Below are 23,712 nucleotides of genomic sequence, written 5' to 3'. Positions count from 1 at the left end.
TTGTCCCTCTCCCTCTCCCTTTATCCCTCCCCCCTGCTCATGCACTCACTCTCTCTCAAATAAACACGTTAAAAAAAAAAAAAAAAAGAACTATCCTGTGATTCAGCAATTGCACCACTAGGAATTTACCCAGAAAATACAAAAATACTAATTCAGAGGAACACATGCACCCCGATGTTTATAGCAGCATTATCCACAATAGCCACATTGTGAAAACAGCCCAGGTGTCCATCGAATGGGTAAAGAAGCAGTGCCGTATACATAACAATGGACTGTCAGCCATAAAAAGGAATGAAATCTTGCCATGCGCAAGGACATGGATGGAGCTAGAGAGTATAATGCTTAGCGAAGTAAGTCAGAGAAAGACAGGTACCATATGATTTCACTCATGTAGCAATTTAACAAAAGAAATGAGCACAGGGAAAAAAGCAAACCAAGAAACAGCCTCTTCATTACAGAGAACAAACTGATGGTTAAGGTGGATGGGGGATGGGTGAAGCAGGTGACAGGGACTGAGGAGGGCACTTGGGAGGAGCACGGGTGTTGTATGGAAGTGTTGAATCACTATATTATACACTTGAAACTAATATTACGTGGTAAGTTAATTGGAATTTAAATAAAAACTTTAACATGCAAAGGACTGCAAAAAAATAAGTGCTCTATTTTTTAAAAGTTTGCGCAACCACCTGTTGATAATGTCTCTGAGAACTTCATGTCCTAAAATATTACATAGTTTTGATCCCCTTCCTTGAGTCCATTTTGAGAATAATCATGTCTTAGAAAACGTGGTGTAGTATCTGTAGTCTAACACAGAAAATTGAGGACAGATTTTGTTTTTTACTATTAATAATGTTAAACAATTTGGAGACAATGCCAAAAAAAAAAAAAAAACACCACCAAACCACCTTTCCTGCCACGTGACCATTATTTATTTCCTTCACTGTGAGTCTCCCGGTCTTTCCTTAGTTCTAATGAGCAGGATTTCACAGGTCAGAGAGACACTTCCAATTTACTGCAATTGGAAGTCACTCCTCAGAAGAGGTCTGGGAGCAGGTTACCATGGAGATGGGAAAGCTAAACAGCGTCAGGCCCACGACCTTTACGGAGGTTGATTTCCCCGAACGCTGGTGGAGGTCACGGGGCAGAGCGAGGAGCTCATGCTGACGTTCCCTCTCCGGCGCGGGCCCGAGGATAGGGAGCGAGTGACCGTTGCCAAACGAGACAGTCCATTAACCTTCACGAGTCTGAGCTCCCGTTCCAACAGCGGTACGACAAATACAGATGACGACACCGGGGGCAGCCCCGGAGAGGGCGTGAGCCCGTGAGAAATGTAGGTGTGCAGCCCCCCAGCAGATCTGCTGACGTTTTCAGGCTCACGCTTCGCTTGCCGTCTTGCGTCCTCCCCGGGCAGAGCCGCCTTCTCAACAGAGGAAGCTAGAACCCTTGCTGACTCGGTGTCCGAGTGCTGCTGTTCTCGTGAGAGTGTGTCCTCCTCTTGCCGTGTATAGTAGGAGCTTGCCCTGACACCTGTGCACCTGCGGGACAGCTTCGCACCGCTTCTCACGTTGGTTCCCTTACTTAGAAATGAGTATCTCTGGTTCATGAAACATGGTCAGAAAAGCAGCTCCTTAACGGTGTGGAAGCTCTGCTCGGGATGCCTTTAGCTGGTATTGGCCTGTTCGGAGGATGGGTGGGTTTCTTGCTGGGTAAGTGAGGGTTGCACCGGGAGAGGGCTCCCCGACGGCAATGTGCCTTCGAGGTGTCCGGCCAGAGTTGGGGAATTATTATTACTACTGTTCTCTCACCTAAGGCAGGTACTTGGCCATGCTAAGCGGGGAACACAGAAAATCGCTTTCGGAAAAGAAGGTATCAGGTCACCTGAAAGTTGTCATATATTAAGAACTCCTCTGGTAATATAGAGTAATAATTGGGAGGCTGGGCTTTGAAATCCAAAATAATAGTAGGGGTCACATTCAGTTCTGTCTGTATTTGTTTGGATTTTAGACACCTCCCCTGAGCCTCAGTTTCATTGTCTACCAAACAAAAAATGGCCCATTTCATGGGTTTGTTGTTAGGTTTAAACATTGATACAGTGTTAGAACAACATGCTTCATAAATGGAAGTCTTTTATTATTAAGTATAAATTTTCATGGTATCTCATACTTGACTAGATTTAATCTGTGATTTTAACAACGGAAACCATTTATTAAGCCCTTGCTCTGTGCCGGGGGTCAGTACTACACATCTCATGTGTATTATTTCTTCTGTGCACTCATCCGGCCAAGTAGGTGTTAATATCCCCAGTAATCAGAAAAGAAACCCAGATCCCCGGAGGTCAAACAGTTGGTAAGTAGCCAGCCCAGGATTCGAACTCGCAGTCGGACGCCACAGACTGCCGTCTGCCTGTAGCACGCTGCGTCGGTTGAAATGCTGATCTGTTTGTAGTGTAGGGAGCGCGAGTCACCGAACCACTGACTCACGCTGCGCTGTGCGTGTGCCACGGGCGGCCGGGGCGCTGCCGTGAACAAAACCGGGCAGGCCAGGAGCTCAGAGCTCTGGGTTCTCGTTCTGCCACTAATGTGCTGTCCAGCTTTGTGCGGGACCTCCTCGTGCCTCAGTTTTCTGATTTGCAAAACGAAGGTACTGTCTAGAAAATCACTCCGGTACCTGTCAGCTCTGAAGACACCGTGATGATACAATTTAACCTTGAGTGATTCCTGAAAGTCCCTTACAGCACTTAGGGGCCATGGCTTTTTTTACTCCAAAGGCCAAGGGCAAATGCACTTGTGTAGACGCACACGGGATCGGGAGCTTCTTGCCATGAGCAAGACTACTCGGGGAGGCGGCAGTGGAGGCAGGTGTTTCATGAAATACCAGAAAGCAAAAGGTAAGAAGGACCACAGTCCTACAGAGTCAGCACAGTGGCAGGATGCTGGCTTTCCCAGTGCCTAATAATTGTGCTGACACTGATTTCTGCAAAAATGACTGCAAGTCCTTGATGGTTTGTTTTTTTCATGATGTGGAGTCTCGTTCTCTTTGAGCACACCATTTTTTCAGATAGCTTTGTTGAGACAAATTCAAATGGAAGTTTACCGACCCCACTTGGACGATCCAAAGGCTTTAAGCCTATTCCCAGCTGTGCAGCCATCACCCCCCACAGAAACCCTGTACCCATTAGGAGTCACTCACCGTCCTCTCCCCCACTCCCCAGCCCCAGGCAGCTACTAAATCTACTCTTTGTCTCTGGATTTGTCCATTCTGGACATTTTATATAAACAGAATGATACGATATGCAGCCTTCTGTATTTGCTACCTTTTATTTAACATCATGTGTTCAGGGTTCATCTGTGCTATGGTACATGTCAGTGCTTCCTTGTTAGGAGCAAATCCTATTCCATTGTATGGACACATTTTCTTTATCCATTTATCAGTTGATGGACGTTGGGTTGTTTCTACTTTTTGGCTCTTTTTTCTTTCAATTTTTTATTATGTTAGTCATCATACAGTACATCCTTAGTTTTTGATGCAATGTTCCATGATTCATTGTTTGCGTATAACACCCAGTGCACCATACAATACGTGTGCTCCTTAATGCCCATCACCGGGCTAGCCCATTCCCCCAACCCCTCTGCTCTAAAACCCTCAGATTGTTTCTCGGAGTCCATAGTCTCTCGTGGTTCATTCCCCCTTCTGCTTACCCTCCCTTCATTCTTCTCTTCCTTCTCCATATGGTTTGGCTGTTATCAATAATGCTGCTAATGAACACTTAAGAATAAGTGTGTGGACATGCATTTCCATTTCCCCTGGGTATGTACCTGGGAGTGAAATTGTTGGATCAGATTGTAGCTCTGTGTAACATTTTAAGGAGCTGCCATATTATTTTTCCAAAGTGGATGCACTATTTTATATCCCCACCGGCAGGTACACGCTCCGTATTGTTGCCAACACTGTTGTTACCCTTTTCTTTTTTTTCTTAAGCCATCCTGGCAGGCGTGAAGTGGTATCACATTGTGGTTTTGATCGGCATTTCCACGAAGACTAACAATGTTGAGCATCTTTTCGTGTGCTTATTGGCGATTCATTTAGCTCCTTTGGAGAAATGTCTGTTTAGAATTACTGATTCTTTGAAGAGTCACAGTAATGTCCTCAAAGGTCCTTCCCCAAAGGCGAGACAGGTGGTCAGTATGCAGGGAGCTCTACTGTTGTGGCCCCATCAACAAGCAGCCGTGTTTCTGGAAAGCCCTGAGTGGAAAGGGGTTGAGAACCAGGATTCACAGAGCCCCCAGAGCACACTGAAATCTTTACAGCTTTCTTAAAGGAGAAAGCGAATACATAAGAACCTATGTGAACAAGACTCACTTTTCAAACTTCGCCTGTTTGACATCATAGTAGGAATGTACGGTGGAACGTTCCTCAGGTTGTCAGTTTTCCTTCCAGAAAATCAAAATGTACTTGAGATAATCATGTCTGTTCCTAGGACACAGAAAAGATGCAAACTAACATAAAAGCCTACTTAAATGCCTAGCTGTTTGCGTACGTGGTCATTAAATTCCCCCAGCCACAGTCATTAGGTCGCTGGTAGGAGCGACATTTCACTGACGAGATTGAAACTCAGATAAACTGCCGTTTTTTAAGGCCACCAGCCAGCAACCCATTCAGGGATGGCAACTGAACCCCGTCTGGCTGACTGTAAACCTCAAGCCCTTGTCTTTCCTTTGTGGTTTTCTTTTGTTTTGCTCATTAAGGAACATGTAAAAGGCACTCCCTACGTGCTTGTAAAAAGACTGCTCAACTGTCGCTCCGGAAAGCGTGGACCACTGGTGTTCCCACAGCACTAGAGGAGGAGGCCTTCACACACACCTCCCATCCCCATGGCATTGTAACATTTTATGTGGTTCCAGTTTTTGGTTTGTTTCTTTGCTTGAAACTGTTTTTAACTTTCTGTCTTTAATTGAAGGACAATTTAACTGGCTCTTAACATTTCTGTCGACAGTGTAGTGAGCACTTACAGGGAGGATCACGTCCTTGTTTGCAGGGAGTAAAATTTGGTTTGTATATATGTATTCTAACTTTTGGTTTCATTATTTGTATTTTGTGCCCGTATCTCTATTTTGACTAAATTATCTCATAGACTAATAACATGAGTTGAAATCTCCCCCACAGTTTTGTTTCGGTCACCCTGAACAGGTGAGATTGCAATGGGTTATTCTGGCGGCGCCTGGGTGGCTCAGTTAGTTAAGCATCTGCCTTTGGCTCAGGTCATGGTCCCAGGGTGCTGGGATCGAGTCCCATGTTGGACACTCTGCTCACCGGGGAGCCTGCTTCTCCCTCTCCCTCTGCCCCTCCCCCTGCTTGTGTGTGTGCACGCGCGCTCTCTCAAATAAGTGAAGTCTTTAAAGAAAAAAGAAATCGATTATCCTGATTTATAAAATCTGATTTATAAAAATCATTATAAAAATGAAATGATAGAAAATGCGGATAAATGAGTGAAATAATAGATACTGGTGGGGATATGGTCCGAGTTGCTCCTTCTCAAATTTGTTAGTCCAGATTGCTGTTTCTCACAAAATGAAAGATTAGATTAACTTGGAAATCTTCCTAGTGCAAAACAGAAATGCCGACTCAAACATTTAAAAACGCCTTTTGGAATTCACAGCCACGGGGCAGTCTGTAAGGACACAGGCCCTCTGGGAAACCAGAGACTGCGGGTCTGAGAAGGAAGAGTCAGCACTCACAGATGACTTGGTTGTGTAGAAAATCACTTCCTTTGTCCCCACCAGACCGGGAGTTTCTTAAGAAGGAGGGTGGATGAACGTTTTACGCTTCCAAGGCTTGTTGGGGTGCACTAGGTGGTGAGTACATAGTATCGAGTAAGAATCTGCGAATATTTACTTTGTCTCTGGCTGAGAGTGAGGGGACCAGATGGCTCAACATACACAATTATAGAGGAAAACCCCAATTTCAGAAAATGATTTAGAAAATCGAGGCATACAATAGGTACATTAGGTGAGTGTTTTTTAAAGTATCCCTCTGTACATTTCAGCATATCTAGATAGAATTTATAGCAGAAGAGACTGGGAAAATGAAAACAGAGGTGGTCATGGCCCCTGGGAACTAAAAACAATTAGGAAAAAATCTGAGGTGATGCTGAGTGAACTAGAAAATTACAAGCACTTGACTGTGTTTATGACTGGTGAGAGAACCTGGTCCGTAAATTCTTTTGTTACATTTTGAAGAACGACATTCGCCTATTTAGGTTTGGTATTGCTGCCCACATTGCCTTGGTTAAGAACCTTCCAGTCCATGCAATGCCAGCCCTCTCCCCCAGCCGTAATGCAGCAGATGTGCATGTGATAAATGCCTTGTCATTCCGGCCTCTCGTCCACTGGGCACGTGTGCCTCATCCACGGAGCACCAGGATGTGCCCGCAGCTGTCACAGGGTCTGTGGGTCTTGAGATGAGCCACACTGCCTCTGCCCCGAGTAGCTCAGAGGCGAGGAGGTAGCCCTGATCTAACTCTCTGCATATACCGCTCTGTACGATGTTCCATACCCACAGCCCTATTTTTCGGTGCATGTACATATAACTCTGTATAAAATTGATATGTATCGTGTATAAAATAATTTGAAGCAGTATTGTGGAAAGTACGTACATTAGGAAAGCAAAGACTATAGAGTTAAACGAAAGCGAGTTCAGAATTAAGATTTAAATCAGACCTCTTGCCTGGAGAAGTTACCCTGAGTCTCGATTTCTGTCTGCAGAATGTCTGCCAAGGTTGGGAGAATCGGTGACTGGGAGCATGTGACAGGGTGACCGGTATGCAGTAGACGGTTGGGCACCCAGTCATTCCTTTGTGTGCGTGTATCATGTTGCCCCAAGCGAACCGCAGACTCCGTCTTCTTGGAGCAAGGATTCCCGTGTGTTCCTGGGACTCCTCCCCGGAGGTCAGCCCAGTGCCATACACAGGGCACGATGATGGATTACAAAAGCATCGTGAAACATTTTAGAGAGCCTGCTACCCATCCGGCATTGCTCTGGACACTCTTATTAAGAGTGTTCTCAAAGTGTCTTAGGATGTGAAGATTGATTTCCATTTAGACTTGGAATAACCGACTCCTTTCCCTTTGTGGTTGAAGATTGAAGATGAACTCATGCTGGCACCGGGATTTGCAGCCCCACCGGATCTGGATTACTCGGGCTACCATCAGTACGTAGAGGAGAAGCTTCCTCCAGAAAGCCCAGCACTGTATGGCCTCCACCCAAATGCTGAAATAGAATTCCTGACGGTGATGTCCAACGCGCTCTTCAGAACGTTGCTGGAGCTGCAGCCCAGGAACGCACTGATCCGCGAGGAGCTGGGGCAGTCCGCAGAAGAGAAGGTAGGGGCTCTCACTTCCGTTGAGTTATCACATCCGCACGGTGAAGTGTACTGATCGAAGTGTACAGCTCGATGGCTTTTTCCCTTTCCGTATGCCCATGTAACCACCACCCAGGTAAAAGTACTTCACATCTCCCGCACTCGGGGTCAGTATATCCCTCCCCTTCTGTCCAAACCAAACCACCGCTCTTACCTCTCTCACTGTAGATTAGCTTTGCCTGTGTTTCAGTGTCAGACGGATGCGTGCGTACAGGATGTACTGATGTACGTCCCGCTCCTCTCTTGCATCTACGAGATTCACCCATGTTGTTGCGTGGGCCAGTTCTTCATTTCTGTTTAGTCCGCTGTCGTGTGTGTATGCAGCTCGTGCTCTGTTCATTCGTAGTACATGCACGGTGGGGTTACTTCTAGCGATTCGCTATTTAGACTCATCACAGCCATGAACATTCTTGTAGTCGTCAGCCGGCACAGGCAACTTCCAGAGGTGTCCCCCGACACTCGTCACCCCCTTTGCTTGGAGGTGGAATTGCTGGGTCGTGGGGTGTAATGTGTACCTTCAGGAGATGTTCCCAAGCAGTTCTGAAAAGTGCGTGTACCACTTAGACTCCCACCAGTGGTGTGCAGTTTCCACTGTTCTCTGTCCTTCAGACTGTTAATGGCAATAATTCATTGTGGTTTTAACCTTGCAATCCTTACTCAAGGCCTGATGCTGAGCATCTTTTCTATGCTCTTGGCCATCTGGATGTGATCTTATACGAAGTGCCTATTCCAGTTGTTTGCCCATTTTTTGAGTTGTCAGTGTTTTTCTTACAGATTTGTAAGGACTCTAAACGTGCATCCTTTATCAGACAGATGTATTGCAAACATCTCCAAATCTGTGACTTGCCTTTCACTCTGTGTTTTTGACTCTGTCATTTTGTCATGGCGTCGTTCTTACATTATCTTGGGAGACTGGCATTATTATTTTTTTCTTTGGGCATTATTCTTTTGAAGGTATATATTGTCCTAGAATGACGGGGATGAGAAATAGACATCAAATGCGCTTTTTTTTTTTTTTTTATAAACATCTAGTTTATTTTTCCCCTAGATAAATTAGCCCTTTTTCCTTCACAATTTAATCAGGGTTCGATTGACAAGGATTCGGGTTGTTGGAACACACTAACCATCAGATTTAATTGTAGTGAAGTCTGAGGAATTTTCCATATTATTTCTTTTTTTTTTTACTTTTACATTTTATTTATTTTTTTAAATATTTTTTTATTTTATTATGTTAGTCACCATACTGTACATCCCTGGTTTTTGATGTAAAGTTCGATGATTCATTAGTTGCATATAACACCCAGTACACCATGCAATACGTGCCCTCCTTAATACCCATCACCAGCCTATCCCATTCCCCCACCCCCTCCCCTCTGAAGCCCTCAGTTTGTTTCTCAGAGTCCATAGTCTCTCATGCTTCATTCCCCCTTCTGATTACCCCCCCTTTCTTTATCACTTTCTTCTCCCACCGATCTTCCTAGTTCTTATCCATAGAAGAGAGACACCATATGATAATTGTCTTTCTCTGCTTGACTTATTTCACTTAGTATTATCTCCTCCAGTGCCATCCATGTTGCAGCAAATGTTGAGAACTCGTTCTTTCTGATAGCTGAGTAATATTCCATTGTATATATGGACCACAGCCTCTTAATCCAGCCTTCTGTTGAAGGGCATCTCAGCTCCTTCCACGATTTAGATATTGTGGACAATGCTGCTATGAACATTGGGGTGCATATGGCCCTTCTCTTCACTATGTCTGTATCTTTGGGGTAAATACCCAGTAGTGCAATGGCTGGATCATAGGGTAGCTCAATTTTTAACTTTTTAAGGGACCTCCACACTGTTTTGCAGAGTGGCTGTACCAACTTGCATTCCCACCAACAATGTGGGAGGGAACCCCTTTCTCCACATCCTCTCCAACAATTGTTGTTTCTTGAGTTGTCAATCTTTCCCATTCTAACTGGCATAAGGTGGTATCTTAGTGCGGTTTTGATTTGAATTTCCCTGATGGCTAATGATTTTGAACATTTTTTCATGTGTCTGTTAGCCATTTGTATGTCTTCATTGGAAAAGTGTCTGTTCATGTCTTCTGCCCATTTTATGATTTATTTGTTTCTCACGTATTGAGTTTTAGAAGTTCTTTGTAGATCTTGGATACCAGTCTTTTATCTGTAGTGTCATTTGCAAATATATTGTCCCATTCCGTGGGCTGCCTCTTAGTTTTTTTGACTGTTTCCTTAGCTGTGCAGAAGCTTTTTATCTTGATGAAGCCCACAAGCTCATTTTATCTTTTGTTTCTCTTGCGTTTGGAGATGTGTCATGAAAAAGGTTGCTTTGGCCGATGTCGTAGAGGTTGCTGCCTATGTTCTCCTCTGTGATTTTGATGGATTCCTGTCTCACATCGAGGTCTTCCATCCATTTAGAGTTTATCTTTGTGTATGGTGTGAGAGAGTGGTCAAGTTTCATTCTTTTGCATGTAGCTGTCCAGTTTTCCCAGCACCATTTATCAAAGAGACTGTCTTTTTTCCACCGGATGTTTTTTCCTGCTTTGTCAAAAATTAGTTGCCCAAAGAGCCGAGGGTCCATTTCTGGATTCTCTATTCTGTTCCATTGGTCTATGTGTCTGTTTTTGTGCCAGTACCATGCTGTCTTTGTGATCACAGCTTTGTAGTACAGCTTGCAATCTGGCATTGTGATGGCCTCAGCTTTGTTTTTCCTTTTCAACAGTTCCTTGGCGATTCAGGGCCTTTTCTGGTTCCATACAAATTTAAGGGCTATTTGTTCCAGTTCTTTGAAAAATATCATTGGTATTTTGATCGGGATAGCATCGAAAGTGTAGGTTGCTCTGGGTAGCATGGACATTTTAACTATGTTAATTCTTCCGATCCATGAGCATGGAATATTTTTCCATCTTTTTGTGTCTTCTTCAATGTCTTTCAAGAGTGATTTATAGTTTCTAGAATATAGATCCTTTACATCTCTGGTTAAGTTAATTCCAAAGTAACGTATGGTTTTTGGTGCTATTGTAAATGGGATGGATTCCCTAATTTCTCATTCTTCAGTCTCATTATTCGTGTATAGAAATGCAGCTGATTTCTGAGCATTGATTTTTGTATCCCACCACATTACTGAATTGCTCTATAAGTTCTAATATTTTGGGAGTGGATTCTTTTGGGTTTTCCATATACAGTATCATGTCATCTGCGAAGAGAGACAGTTTGACTTCTTCTTTGCCGATTTGGATACCTTTTATCCCTTGTTGTCTGATTGCTGTTGCAAGGACTTCTAGTACTATGTTGAATAATAGTGGCAAGAGTGGGCATTGTTGTCGTGTTCCTGATCTTAAGGGAAAGGCTTCCAGCTTTTCCCCATTGAGAATGATATTTGCTGTAGGCTTTTCATAGATGGTTTTTATGAGATTGAGGAATGTACCCTCTATCCCTACACTCTGAAGGGTTTTAATCAGGAAAGGATGCTGTATTTTGTCAAATGCTTTTTCTGCATCTATTGAGAGAATCATATGATATTTGGCTTTCTCTTTCTGGATAAAATCTAAGACACTGATCGATTTGCAAATGTTGAACCACCCTTGCATCCCAGGGATGAATCCCACTTGGTCATGATGGATAATCCTTTTAATGTACCATTGGATCCGATTAGCCAGGATCTTGTTGAGAATTTTGGTGTCTATATTCATTAGGGAAATCGGTCTCTAATTCTCCTTTTTGATGGGGTCTTTGCCTGGTTTGGGGACCAAGGTAATATTGGCCTCATAGAATGAGTTTGGTAGCTTTCCTTCTGTTTCTATTTTTTGAAATAACTTTAGGAGAATAGGTATTATTTCTTCTTTGAATGTTTGGTAGAATTCCTCAGGAAAACCACCCGGGCCTGGAGTTTTGTTTTTTGGAAGGTTGTTTATCACTGTTTCAATCTCTTCATAATTCATTGGCCTGTTTAAAAAATCAATGTCTTCCTGTTTCAGTCTTGGTAGTTTATAGGTTTCCAGGAAGGCCTCCATCTCTTCCAGATTGCTTGATTTATTGGCATAAAGCTGTTGCTAAAAGTTTCTAATAATCCTTCCAATTTCATTGGTGTTGGTTGTGACCTCTCCCTTTTCATTCATAATTTTATTAACTTGGGTCCTTTCTCTATTCTTTTGGATAAGTCTTGCCAGTGGTCTGTCAATTTTATTGATTCTCTCAAAGAACCAGCTTCTAGTTCTGTTGATCTGCTCTACTGTACTTCTGGTTTCTGATTGATTGATTTCTGGTCTAATCTTGGTCAACTGCTTTCTCGTGCGTGGATTAGGCCTGTCCCTCTGTTGCTGTTCCAGCTTCTTGAGGTGAGAATATAAAAACTGCATTTTAGATTTTTCTATTCTTTTGAGTGAGGCTTGGATGGCTATGTATTTCCCCCTTAGGACTGCCTTTGCAGTATCCCATAGGTTTTGGACTGTTGGGTTTTCATTCTCTTTGGTCTCCATAAATTGTTTAAACTGATTTTTGATTTCCTGGTTTATGGAATCATTCCTGAGCAGGATGGTTCTTAGTCTCCAAGTGTTTGAGTTTCTTCCAAATTTTTCCTTGTGGTTGAGTTCCAATTTCAAAGCGTTGTGGTCTGAGAATATGCAGGGAATAATTTCAGTCTTTTGGTATCGGTTGAGACCTGTTTTGTGACCCAGAACATGGTCTATTCTTGAGAATGTTCCATGGGCATTAGAATAGAATGAGTATTCTTTGGTTCTGGGCTATAGTGTTCTATATATGTCTATGAGGTCCAACTCATCAAGTATGGCATTCAAAGCCCTTGTTTCTTTGTCGATTTTCTGCATGGGTGTTCTGTCTATTTCTGATAGTGGAGTGCTGAGGTCCCCTACTATTAACGTTTTTTATATATATATGTCTCTTTATTCTGGTTAAGAGTTGGCTTGTGTATCTTGCTGCTCCCCTGTTGGGGGCATATATATTTATAATTGTCGTATCCACTTGTTGGATACATCCTTTAAGAATAATATAGTGCCCTTCTGTGTCTCTAACTATAGCCTTTAGTTTAAAATCCAATCTGTCTGTTATGAGAATTGCTACCCCAGCTTTCTTTTGAGGTCCATTGGCATGAAAGATGGTACTCCATCCCTTTACTTTCAGTCTGAATGTATCTTTAGGTTCAAAATGAGTCTCTTGTAGACAGCAAATGGATGGGTCATGTCTTTTTATCCAATCTGCAACCCTGTGGCGCTTTATGGGAGCATTTAGGACATTTACATTGAGACTGAATATTGAGAGAGACGGTTTTAATGATGCCATGTTGCCAGTAAAGTCTTTGTTTGTATTGGCTGTGACTTTCTGTTCTGTATCACTCTTGGGGCCTTTTTACTTTTATAGAACCTCCCTTAATATCTCCTGTAGGGCTGGTTTCGTGGTTACGAAATTGGTCAAGACTGGCAATTCTGGAAAGTCTTTATCTCTCCATCAATTCTGAATGACAGCCTTGCCGGATAAAGGATCCTTGGCTGCATGTTTTTCTCTGAAAGAGCTTTAAAAATGCCCCCCCCCCCCACCAACCCTTTTTCTCATTCCAGGTCTGTGTAGACAGGTCTGACGTAATTTTGATACCTTTGCCTTGGTACGTGAGAAATTTCTTTGCCCTGGCCGCTTTCAATACTGTATCCTTGGATCTAATATTTGCGAAATGCACTATGACGTGACGTGGTGTAGGTTTGTCGTGGTTGAGCTTGGGAGGGGTCCTCTCTGCCTCTTGGACACGAATGTTTGTTTCCCTTGCTAGATTAGGGAAGTTTTCAGCTACAATTTGTTCAAATATCTCTTCCAGACCTCTGTTTTTCTCCACCCCCTTGGGGATGCTGATGATTCTGACATTGGAACGTTTCATTGAGTCAGTAATCTCCCGTAACCTACATTTTTGAGATTGGATTTTTTTTTATCCAATTTTCTATTCTAACTTTCTCTTCTACTAACCCATCCTCCAATTCGCCGATATGTTCTTCTGCGTCATTCATCCTGGCCGTCAGAGCATCTAGTTTTGACTGCATTTGATTGATAGAATTTTTAATTTCTGCCAGATCCACTCTCATTTCCACCCTTAGAGATTCTATATTCTCATTAACATTTTCATTAATACTTTTATCAAGTCTACACATCATCTTGACCATTGTTACTCTGAATTCCATTTCTGATAATTTGGTTATATCCATATCCGTTAGTTCTGTGGCAGAGGCCACAGATTCCATATTATTTCTTGAAATAGGGCCATTTGCTGAGGGCCTTGGTTATCATTTAGAGGCTTTAGAATTTGTTGTGGGGTGTTTTATCCCGTATACTAACATTTTCCTTGTATGAATGTTAGACTTTTTTTTTTTTAAGATACAAAAGGAAACATTCATCCATTTGGGAAAAGCTATAGCATTAATAGAAGCAGAGAGATGGACAAAGTCTTGATTTAGTTTTGGGGCTTCGATCTTTACAGCAAAGAAGCTGACCATTAAACAAGAAACTGCAAAGCAAATGGTCTTTAGATGCCTCAGCACGGCAAACAGGCAAACAGACTGTAGCGACGACTGTTTTGGGCGCTAACTATATGCCAGGCACTAAAGAAAGTGCTTTACAAACAAGCCACTTCATCTGCAATAGCACGAAGCAGTGTCAGGATCCCTATTCCAGAATTAAGTTTAGGTGACTTTGTCAGACAGCTAGAAAGGGCCAATGAAGGAAACCAAACTCTAGCTGGTTCCAAAAGCCATTCTTTTACCTGACTTGCCTACTACACTGTGTTTCATACTTTCTACAGCTGCAGCAGATGAGTTTAAGATTTTGGGACCTGAAAAATAACCTGCCAGGGCGCTAAAGCAAGTGGGGATTAGGATAGCAGAACCACAGTTAGTAATCTAAGAAATCAAGGAAAGAGTGAGAGCTGCCTGAGGCTGAAGACAGGCAATACTCTTATATCTTTTGTCCGTCTTAGGTATTCAATGATTTTCCCCAGTTCTGTAGGAGATAAGAAAAAATATGTACATTGAAGTACTACGTACACTTATTTTCACAACTTTAATATATAAATCTTGTATTCTTCAAGGCAATAATTAAAGAAGACAGAGGCTCCCTTGCTGTTCAAAATGTGCGTCCAAATTGCTCCTAAAATTTTAGGCTATGTCAGTTGGGAGGACAACATTGTAGACTCACCAGAATTAGCTCAAGCCTAAAGGGCATTTTTGGTTCATGTGACTTTTTAAATTTTTTTTTTAAATTAGCAGAAGACTACAAAATGTAATACCTAAATGTTGGGGTTCTACTTCCTCTGATTGTATCTTTACGTACAAGTGAAATGTAGTTGATGACAGTTCTTCTACTCCCTAAATGCCAAGTGAATAAACTGCAGATAGTAGCTCCCTCCTGATGGGACCTACAGAAGGGGAAGAGGCTGCACCGATGTGGAGGTTGTAGGGCTAGTCGGCAGTGCCGTCTGCCCATCTCCAGGGAGTGATGGGTATCTTTTAAATGCATTAGCAAGCATCGCTGGGAGTTGTAGGATATATCTGGGACTTTGAAAAATCAAGGGCATAGTCCCTGTGACTAAAACTGTAACACAGAGGAGCTCAATCTTGTGTGTATTAATGATTTAAGGTTAAGAATGTCTTGGATGACATCTTGGAGAAACTTCCAGAAGAGTTCAACATGGTGGAGATAATGCAAAAAAGCTCAAACAGAAGCCCCTATGTTCTTGTTTGCTTCCAAGAGTGTGAAAGGATGAATATTCTCCTTCGGGAAATCCGTGTGTCACTTCAACGGTTAGACCTTGGTCTCAAGGTAAGTTTAAAAGTGGTAGTAGCGCCGGTTTCAGCACGTCAGAGGACACTGACGACGTGGTCTCTCTTCTCCATGCAAGGGGGAGCTGACGTTGTCTCCTGAGATGGAAGCCCAGCAGTCCCAGCTGAGTTATGACACAGTCCCAGACACTTGGAGCAGACTGGCTTATCCATCTACATACGGCCTGGCCCAGTGGTAAGCTGCCCCTCGCGGCTCCCCCTGGCCGTTATCCGCCTGGGTGCTGGTTCGGTGCTCAGTCACTGTTGTGTCAGAACAGCTATGACGAGTGTACTTTGTGAGTATACCTGGCCTGTGACTGTGCGGAGCACTGCCAGTTTCACCTGAGTTTCTTCTGTGTGTGGCTTTAAAGGCAAAACTCAGTGAAGTTAGGGTCAAAGCAAGATTCAAATACTGCCCCTTACTTTTTAAGCTCTTTGATCTTGGACAAAATACCTGATCTTCCTTATTTTTCAGTTTATCTGAAAAATATAGGTAATAAAATTCCGTCATTATTTAAATGGCGATGGGCGGCAACTTGAGTTTGCTTTCGTGTCACTTCCTATGCTTATTTTCGAAGCTAGTGATTACCAATGGCATCTCATAGAGCTTTTCAGAGATTCTAGTATACAGTAAATCTCACTGCTTGGGTGTGTGGGTGTGAGTGCAAAGAGGTGTTCCAAAGACAGGAGCCGAAATTCACAGGTCCCTGACAGCCAGTGCTGTCCCCAACTGCTCCTTGGCCTTCATAGCCAACACAGGAAGTTTCAGTGATTCTCTCTATTCCCATCTTCTTAGTACCTAGATTTTTTTATCCTTGCTTTCCTTTTTTCTGTGAACCGGAATGCTACTCTGAGCCTTAAACTAGAAAGCTCCATCAGAATTCCAGGTGAGGGGCACCTGGCTGGCTCAGTTGGTAGAGCATGCGACTCTTGGATTGTGAGTTCGAGCCCCATGTTGGGTGTAGAGATTACTTAAAAAAATAAAATCTTAAAGAAAAAAAAATTCAAATGACTGCCCCTTGGAACTGCCCAAGGGAACATGTGCAAATATAAGAATGGAAGGGGCAGTGTGGAAGGGACACACACAGATGGCAGCAAATAACCATGGCGGGGAAGGGTGAGCAGAGCTGCTCACTGGATTTCTGTAAACACTATGGATGTCCAAAATCAGATTTTATGTTTCCAATCAAAGATATTTGTATTAAATTTTATGATAATGGTAACTTTGGAGTCACTTTCACCATCTAATTTTGTGCCTTCGTATTTCTCTATTTTTCTTCTTTTATTCCAATTTTTTCTGGCTTCTGTCAGTTTAATAGTTTGGGTTTTTTCCCCCCTTTTCCTTTTTTAAAGTAGGCTCCATGCCCAGCATGGAGCCCAACGTGGAGCTTGAACTCATGACCCTGAGATCAAGACCAGAGTGGGTAGCAAGAGTCGGATGCCCAACCGAGTCCCTCAGGCACCCCTGATAGTGTTCTTCATTCCATGTTTATCCCTGTACATTTCTTATTATTTTAGCAGAAACACTTTACATTGTAACCTACACACTTGATTTTTCTAACACAATATAAAGTCAGCACTTTTAACCTCCCTCTGAACTTCAGCCTCCTCTGGTTTGCAATTGTAATTCAACCTTATTTTAAACGATAGTATTTTTGTTTTGTTTGTAGTCAATTATTTTTCGCTTCAACAACATGTATTGATTTCTTTGCTCATTGTTGCTTTTTATATCTCATTCTGGACTCCTTTGTTCTGGACCCTCATCTTTTTGCTACAGGACATAAGATACAACAGGGCTTTCAGGGTATATGGTGGGGAGTCAACAGGGCTCTTTGTCTCTGAATTTTCTTCCCTGCACGCTTGCTCAGTTTACCTACATGCACAATTCCAGCATATGATGATTTTCTCTCAGCCCTGTGGTTTCGTAGTTCCATTGTTCTTTGGCATTTATTACAGCTGATGAGACTGTTCTTAAATGTACTTGTCATCCCTTCACAACTAATCTCTTGTCTGGGCTGTTTTTAAGATTTTTCTCTTCACCCTTGATGTTCTGCAATTTCACTCCTTTATTTAGGTGTGGACTTTTTAAAAGGTATCCCTGTTGATACCCTGTGCAGTTATGAATGTGTAAGTCTATTGTTTCCACTCTGAAAAATTCTTAGCCCTTATTTCTCCAAATACTGCCTTCCCCCGTTGTCTTCATTGTCTTTACCTACCTGAAATCTTGTCTTTTCAATCTGTCTCGCTCTGCTGTATCCCGGTTGACTTCTTCGGTCCTGGGGGGAACTGCATCGTTTCCGGTTTACTGTGTCTCCCCTTGACTTTTAAAATTTCACTGTCCAAAATCAACTTTCAATTCCAAGTTCTTTATATTGAGGGCAGGGGAGGTACCAGACTTAGGTTCATAAATTCCTGTTTTTATGACTACTACTCTAGTTTCTTAGGAGTTTAAAGGAACAGTCTTTTTTTCAGATCCCTCTTATTTGCTAGGTTATCAACCCTCTTGTTCGTTGGATTTGGTGCCAGTTTTTATGCTATATAATCAGTTGTCTTTATACTCAAACGACAGGCTGGCTGGTTACAAAAAAAAAATTAACCCAGTCGCTGGGGGCTCTGTGGGCAGCAGGGCCTTCTCTGATCGAATGCAGCTGGGGACATGTCTGCAGCTGCCTGACAGAAAGGGGGGAAAAATGACTTTTTCCTAGGAGGATTCTGTCTTCAGTCTATATTAAGATATATTTTATTATTGATCATTCACAAATTTTCTTGAAACATGGTATGTCCCTGATTTTACCATCAAATTTGTAACTGAGGGAAACTCAAATTTCCTATAATTGTTTTTCCCATTTCATTTTAAAATGCTTTTCTCACTCTGAGATCTATTTAATGTCCTCTTTCTTACCTCAAACCCTAATCCTACTTGTGCAAGCAATTGCTTTTTTAAAAACCTGTGGCAAAGTGGCAACAATGCCTATCCTCTTGTGGCAACATTTTTAGATAAAAAGTCTCCCCCCCCCATCTTTTCTTATCCTTGCTTTTCCTGTTCTTTGCCTTAACTGTCTTCAAGTAGGTTGTCCCTAAACCAGCTATTTGAAAGAATTTCAATGGGGCAGGACAAGGGCCATGTTCGAAGATGGCAGGAATTTTCCTGGTGGTGACCCAGGTTTCTCCATGAACATCAGCCCTGCTGCTTTTGTAATCCTTAACCCAACCAGGTCCCAGAAAACTTCAGAGCTAGCCTGTGCGGCCCTTCCCCTGCAGAGCTGCCCGCCGGCTTTGATCTTGGGGCCGTCGTCAATCTCCTACCCCTGCTCCGTCTTCGCCCTCTTTCTGGCAGCCCTCAATTCTGCATTTCAAGGCCTGACATGTCTGATTTTATCAGGGAGGCTCATTTTCCCCGTAGCCTCTGGGAGTCGGCTTCCTCCCTTGCATAACTGTTGTGCTGAGTTGTTCAGAACCTGGGTAAAACCAGCACTTTCTCAAACCACAGCCATGCAGAGGCTGGGAGGTGCTGTTTCTCTTCGTGACCGTCTCTTCCCCCTTCAGGTGACGATTGTTTGTGAGAAGACCACGGGCACAGCTGTGCTGCCCCGCCCTGTCCGGCAGCGCCCCCCCCCCCCAGCCTCATGCATGGGAGCCTGTCACCTGTGTGTCATCACCACCCATCACTACAGTCATTGAATAAGTGGAGATGAATTTTCCACATTCCCATGTTTCTTGTCCCTCATGGTAACAGTTACAAAATTTCAACAGGAAAAACTAGCTTTTTAAAGGGATAGTGTTCTGCAAATCATTAGGCAAGGATTTTATCAGTGGTGATTATCCCATCTTCCCCTGAATCTTCCTCAGCTTATTGGAAAACTCCATTACTAAAAAGCACGTTTGTCTCTTCCTCCCTTGTATTTACCAGGTTTGATGACCTCCTTTTGCGATGCCGGGAACTCGAAACCTGGACCCACGACCTTGCCCTCCCGGCTGTGGTGTGGCTGGCTGGCTTCTTTAGCCCTCAGTCCTTCTTAACTGGTAAGGCCCCGCTTGCCCTGCTCCCCAGTGCTCACGCAGGGGCCAGTACAGCGGAGGAGAGGGAGTAAAATTCCAAGCAGAACGGCCACGTGAGGTGGGATGTAGTTCACTCTAGTAAACATTTCTGTCAAGGGCCACGTGGTCTCCATCCCAACGGCTCCACTCTGCGACAACAGAGCAAAACCAGACATGTGACCCCTGGGCCTGGCTTTTCCCCAAGAGCAGGGAGGGTGTCCTGCAGCCCTGTGCTGGCCGTCCGTCTCGTGCAGCCACGCGCCCCCCCATGGGACACAAGCATGCCACGGGTCTGTGGCCAGCTTTACCACTGGCTCCTGCGAACCTTCCTCTTCGTCTCGTCTCCCACAGCAATCATGCAGACCATGGCCCGAAAAAACGGGTGGCCCCTGGATAAAATGTGCCTGACTGTTGATGTCACAAAAAAAACGAAGGAAGATTACGGCCATCCTCCACGGGAAGGTGCCTATCTCCACGGGCTCGTCATGGAAGGTAGGGTACACCGTGAGGAGCACTATACGGTTAGGACGTGAAGGGCCTTTCTTTACCCCACTCCTCAGCATTCACTTGTATCTAGCGTGTCCTTACCTCGTTTCCCAGCTGCACAAAATTGTATACCAGGTTCTGTGTTCAAGGTCAGCCAAATTTTAAGGCAGTTAGGGTGATGGCTGTCACTTCATTCAGTGTAAGCCTTTAATTACCCTGTGGTCGTAACACTGGACATAGATGCAGATTTAATTCAAAATCTTAAAAGCAACTTGGCTGCTACTTTACTACAAGACTTCTTTAAGATGCCAGTGCAATCTCCAAAGTGGGGTTAGGAAGGAATGTGCCATATTAGAGAGAGACTTCTTATATTCACTTTTTTTTTAAGGGAGGACAAACTCATTGGCTTTATTGTGCCTGGATTCCCACAGAATCTGTTTTCATCCAAGTGTTATTAGACCTTTTGAATTTTAAAGTAGTTTTTTTTCAAAGGAAAGCTGAGGTGTGGAGCGGGAGCTCTGCCTCCAGGGGGTACGTGGCAGCTGGGGAGCAGCTAAGACCCACCCACCGCAGTAAGAAAGCCCCCGACAAGCAGTAACGTGCCAAAACCAAACATTTATTGCCTCCAACGACCAGAGGAGCGGTACCAACATGCCACACTATTGCAAGCCCTGTGTTTTTGCTGTAGGTGCCAGGTGGGACACACAGTCAGGAACCATTGCGGAAGCCTGCCTCAGGGAGGTCACGTCGGTGATGCCAGTCATCTTCGCCAGAGCCATCCCCACGGACAGACAAGAAACCAAACACACGTACGAATGCCCCGTGTATAAAACCAAAATGAGGGGCTCTAACTACGTGTGGACCTTCCGGCTGAAGAGCCAAGACCAGACGGCCAAGTGGGTCCTGGCAGGTGTGGCTCTGCTGCTCGAAGCATGAAAATGGGACGCAGCCAGGACAACACAGTAAGGCTTTCCACTGGCGGCCGTGCACACTTTTATTCTACTGAGACCTATAAAACCTCCTCCCACTTAGGTAACTTTCAAGTAACTTACATGTGCCTTAATGTAAAAGTCTCCCCATCAGTGAAGGGGGATTTTTAGCTCTTGCAGACATTAAAAAAAAACCTTTTTAAATTAAAAATTAGCCCTGACATTCTTAAATTCCAGCAGCCACTGACCTCGGGCAGCAGCTGAATCCTGAATGAAGGGCAGCCGCTCCTGCCAGCCAGCAGTGCTCCACGGCCTCCAGTGTCGTTAATGTGAGTCAACTTTCTGTTCATTCAAGTTTAAAAAAAAAAATAAAACTCTAGTACTCTCAAGATCTACGATTAATTGCACTTTGTAATTTAGGGGAACATTCTTGAACAAATTCCAATGATCCAGAGAAGGGTTAACTATGTGGTCCCAGACTAGAGGTAAAGAAAGATCAAGGCCACATAACAGTGTCAAAGGCAAGAGCTGCTTATACAAGGTTTTCTCTGGAATCGTACCTGGGACTTTTAACTCCACCCCACTTAAACTGCTTTTTTCATCGCATGGAGATGCTTTTAAACAATTCACTAGACATAGGGGCCTACGGATACAGGTATAGAGAGATTCCTCTACTATGCCGTCTTCCTGAGAAATCTGTTCATAAACAAAAAAGTATTTCGGTCTACAAAGAATTTCTGTATAAAAACACAACTGTAAGAAATCTTAGGCACAAGTGGCATGGCAGGTCCGGCTGGCGTGCTCTACAGGGAGCTGGCTGGGTCTTCTCTTAATTGTCTTCCACCAGCTGCTTCTGTAAACTGAAAGAAAGACGGGAGGGAGGCATCAGTGTGCGGGGGACAGAGGCAAAGAACCTCCACCTGGAGTACTGAGCCCGACCCTGGATCTTCTGATGCAAGTGATGCAAGGTCGGTCCTGCCTCGTCCCACTTCAGTGAGAGGAGACCCTGCAGCCACGTGCCTCACTCCAAAACTCCGCTCTGGAGTTCAATGCTGTTTGCTCGGCCCCAGAAGGTGAGCACAGCGTCCTAAGAGCACTCCGCCCACCCCTCTCTGCCGCTTCCCCTCTGTTTGGCAGTGCCAAGCTGAAAATTCTAGCGCAGGAGGGAACGTCCTAACAGGGAAAACAACAGTCCGGAGCCGCTCCCGGGGAGCAGACAGGAAATGGATGGCACTCAGGAGGGTCTGTAAGAAAGACTCACCTCTCCAGGTATTCCTTAACGTTGTTATAGCCGTAGAACTTGGCCAGGTGAATGAGGATCCCGGTGGCGCAGCGGCCATCGCGCTTCCGGCAGTAACTGCAGTTGCAGATCCCACGGCAGGGGGGGCACACCCAGTCCTGGAAAAGCAATGTCCCCCGTGACCTTGCGCTCTGGCCCGGCTCACGCGGCCCCTCCTCCAACCCCGGGTCCCGTGTTCCTTCTAGGAGATGCACAGGGTGACCCAACGTGCCTCCTTCCTTCACAGGTTTCAAAGGCCCAGACAGGTTAACCAGCCCAGGGCCTCACATGTGCAACTTGATTAATCATAGTGCAGACTTTCAGGAGCACAAAAGAGCAGTGAGACCCAGGTGTGACTTCTAGCTCTTCCACCTTCTAAACCACTTAACCTGAATGGTGGTTTATATTCGTCTGCAAACGGGGGGGCAGTACGTATTTAGGCCATACACAGGGCAGGGTTTAACTAAGAGCATAGTCTCTGGAGCCTGACTGCCCAGGTTCAGGGGCATGTATACTAATCGTACTGTTATTTTATAGAGAGAACCCAGGAACAGGGAGGGTATATACCTACTTTTTAGGCTAAATGAATTAATTAGTAATACCTGAAACAAAATCAACTGCCTGAACAGAGAAAAAAACCTTAGATCAGGGCCAGGCATGCAGAAAGCCCCCTCCACGGTGACATCCCTGCCCCCGGGCCTTGCCTGAGCTAAACCACGCTGCTGGAAGAAAGGCACACAGGCCCACCTTACAAACCAGAACTGTAAGAAAGTGTGGCTCTGACCCTAGAAAACGCCCTCATCTCTTCCCTTCTCCTGGTCAGCTTGCTCTCTTTCCAGAGGAAGCCTTATTTTTCATTCCCTTTAGAGTGCTGTGGGGTAGATAGAGCTCTACAGGTCCCCAATAAAGGGCCCAGGGAGCCCCATCTTCAACCTGCTTCCCTCTGCCAGTACAATTCATGACAAAGGTGAACACCGTTCCTACCGGGTCCAGCAGCGCGGATCTCACATCCTCCCCGTAACGATTCCGCAGGCACGGCCCGCAGAACTGTCCTCGCACCCCTCCGCAGCTCTGGTTCCGACACACGGTCTTGGTGTCGATGGTCTTCTGCCTGCACTGGTGGCAAGTGTTGCCCTGAGGGAGGAAGGCGGTGAGTGGGTGAAGACGGGAAGTGGAGGGTGGCACGCACAAGGCCACGTGCTGCCGTGTACGTGCGTTGGGCTCGAAGCAGCACGGCCTCTCTCCTGGAGAGGAGCACCCTCTGGGGGCCTGTAAGCACTTTTAATTCTGGGGACAGAGCAAGGAGCCTGGAAGGAATGACATGCCCGCAGAGGAGGAGAGGGGCCCAAGCGGCCGTGAGCCCCAGGCAGCAGCACCTGGCTCTGGCCTAGCTTCCACCGATCCTGGCGCTTTTCAGGATACAACTTCCAGGTGTTAAAATACTTAAGTAACTTATCTAAAACATGGCGCATAACACTACAAAGTCTCCCTCCAAACCACTGTTTAATAAAAAAATACTTTAACCCATTTCTTACCGACCAAAGATATTCTGTCGAACTTTAGTTCCTCTATGTGAATCCAAAAGCACACACAAAAAAACCCCACAGTATGTTTTTTCAATGTTTAAAACATAAACACCCTATAAATACTTAAAATGTAACTATTATAAATATCGTTTCCCAAACCATACCCCTGCCTTCCCGCAGATCACCTGCATCCCCTGGAAAGAGCTTTCCTGAGAATT

General features: G+C 44.4%; 2 protein-coding genes across 10 annotated transcripts in view; one reads left to right on the top strand and one right to left on the bottom strand.

Annotated features, from left to right (window-relative positions):
* Positions 1–21,064, top strand: part of DNAH11 (dynein axonemal heavy chain 11) — a 307,801-nt gene extending 286,737 nt beyond the window's left edge. Inside the window, exons 77-82 of the mRNA XM_087860989.1 lie at positions 7,137–7,379; positions 15,055–15,237; positions 15,317–15,432; positions 19,147–19,259; positions 19,626–19,766; positions 20,449–21,064. Of these exons, the coding sequence (XP_087717115.1) occupies positions 7,137–7,379; positions 15,055–15,237; positions 15,317–15,432; positions 19,147–19,259; positions 19,626–19,766; positions 20,449–20,696 (1,044 nt within the window). The 3' untranslated portion in view covers positions 20,697–21,064. The remainder of the gene's footprint in view (positions 1–7,136; positions 7,380–15,054; positions 15,238–15,316; positions 15,433–19,146; positions 19,260–19,625; positions 19,767–20,448) is intronic.
* The window catches only part of CDCA7L (cell division cycle associated 7 like), a 170,241-nt gene continuing 166,884 nt past the window's right edge, over positions 20,356–23,712 (bottom strand). For all 9 annotated transcript variants that reach the window (XM_045793062.2, XM_045793065.2, XM_045793066.2 and 6 more), the window contains 3 exons: positions 22,953–23,102; positions 21,951–22,087; positions 20,356–21,549 (listed from right to left, as the gene is read on the bottom strand). In XM_045793062.2, coding sequence (XP_045649018.1) covers positions 21,519–21,549; positions 21,951–22,087; positions 22,953–23,102 — 318 coding nt within the window. In that variant the 3' untranslated portion in view covers positions 20,356–21,518. The remainder of the gene's footprint in view (positions 21,550–21,950; positions 22,088–22,952; positions 23,103–23,712) is intronic.

The sequence above is a fragment of the Ursus americanus genome, chromosome 3, assembly GCF_024610735.1.
Source record: "Ursus americanus isolate L20-20 chromosome 3, mUrsAme1.1.p, whole genome shotgun sequence".
NCBI lineage: Eukaryota > Metazoa > Chordata > Mammalia > Carnivora > Ursidae > Ursus > Ursus americanus.
Note: the sequence above shows the minus strand (reverse complement) of the source record. Positions and strands in the feature narration are given on the sequence as shown.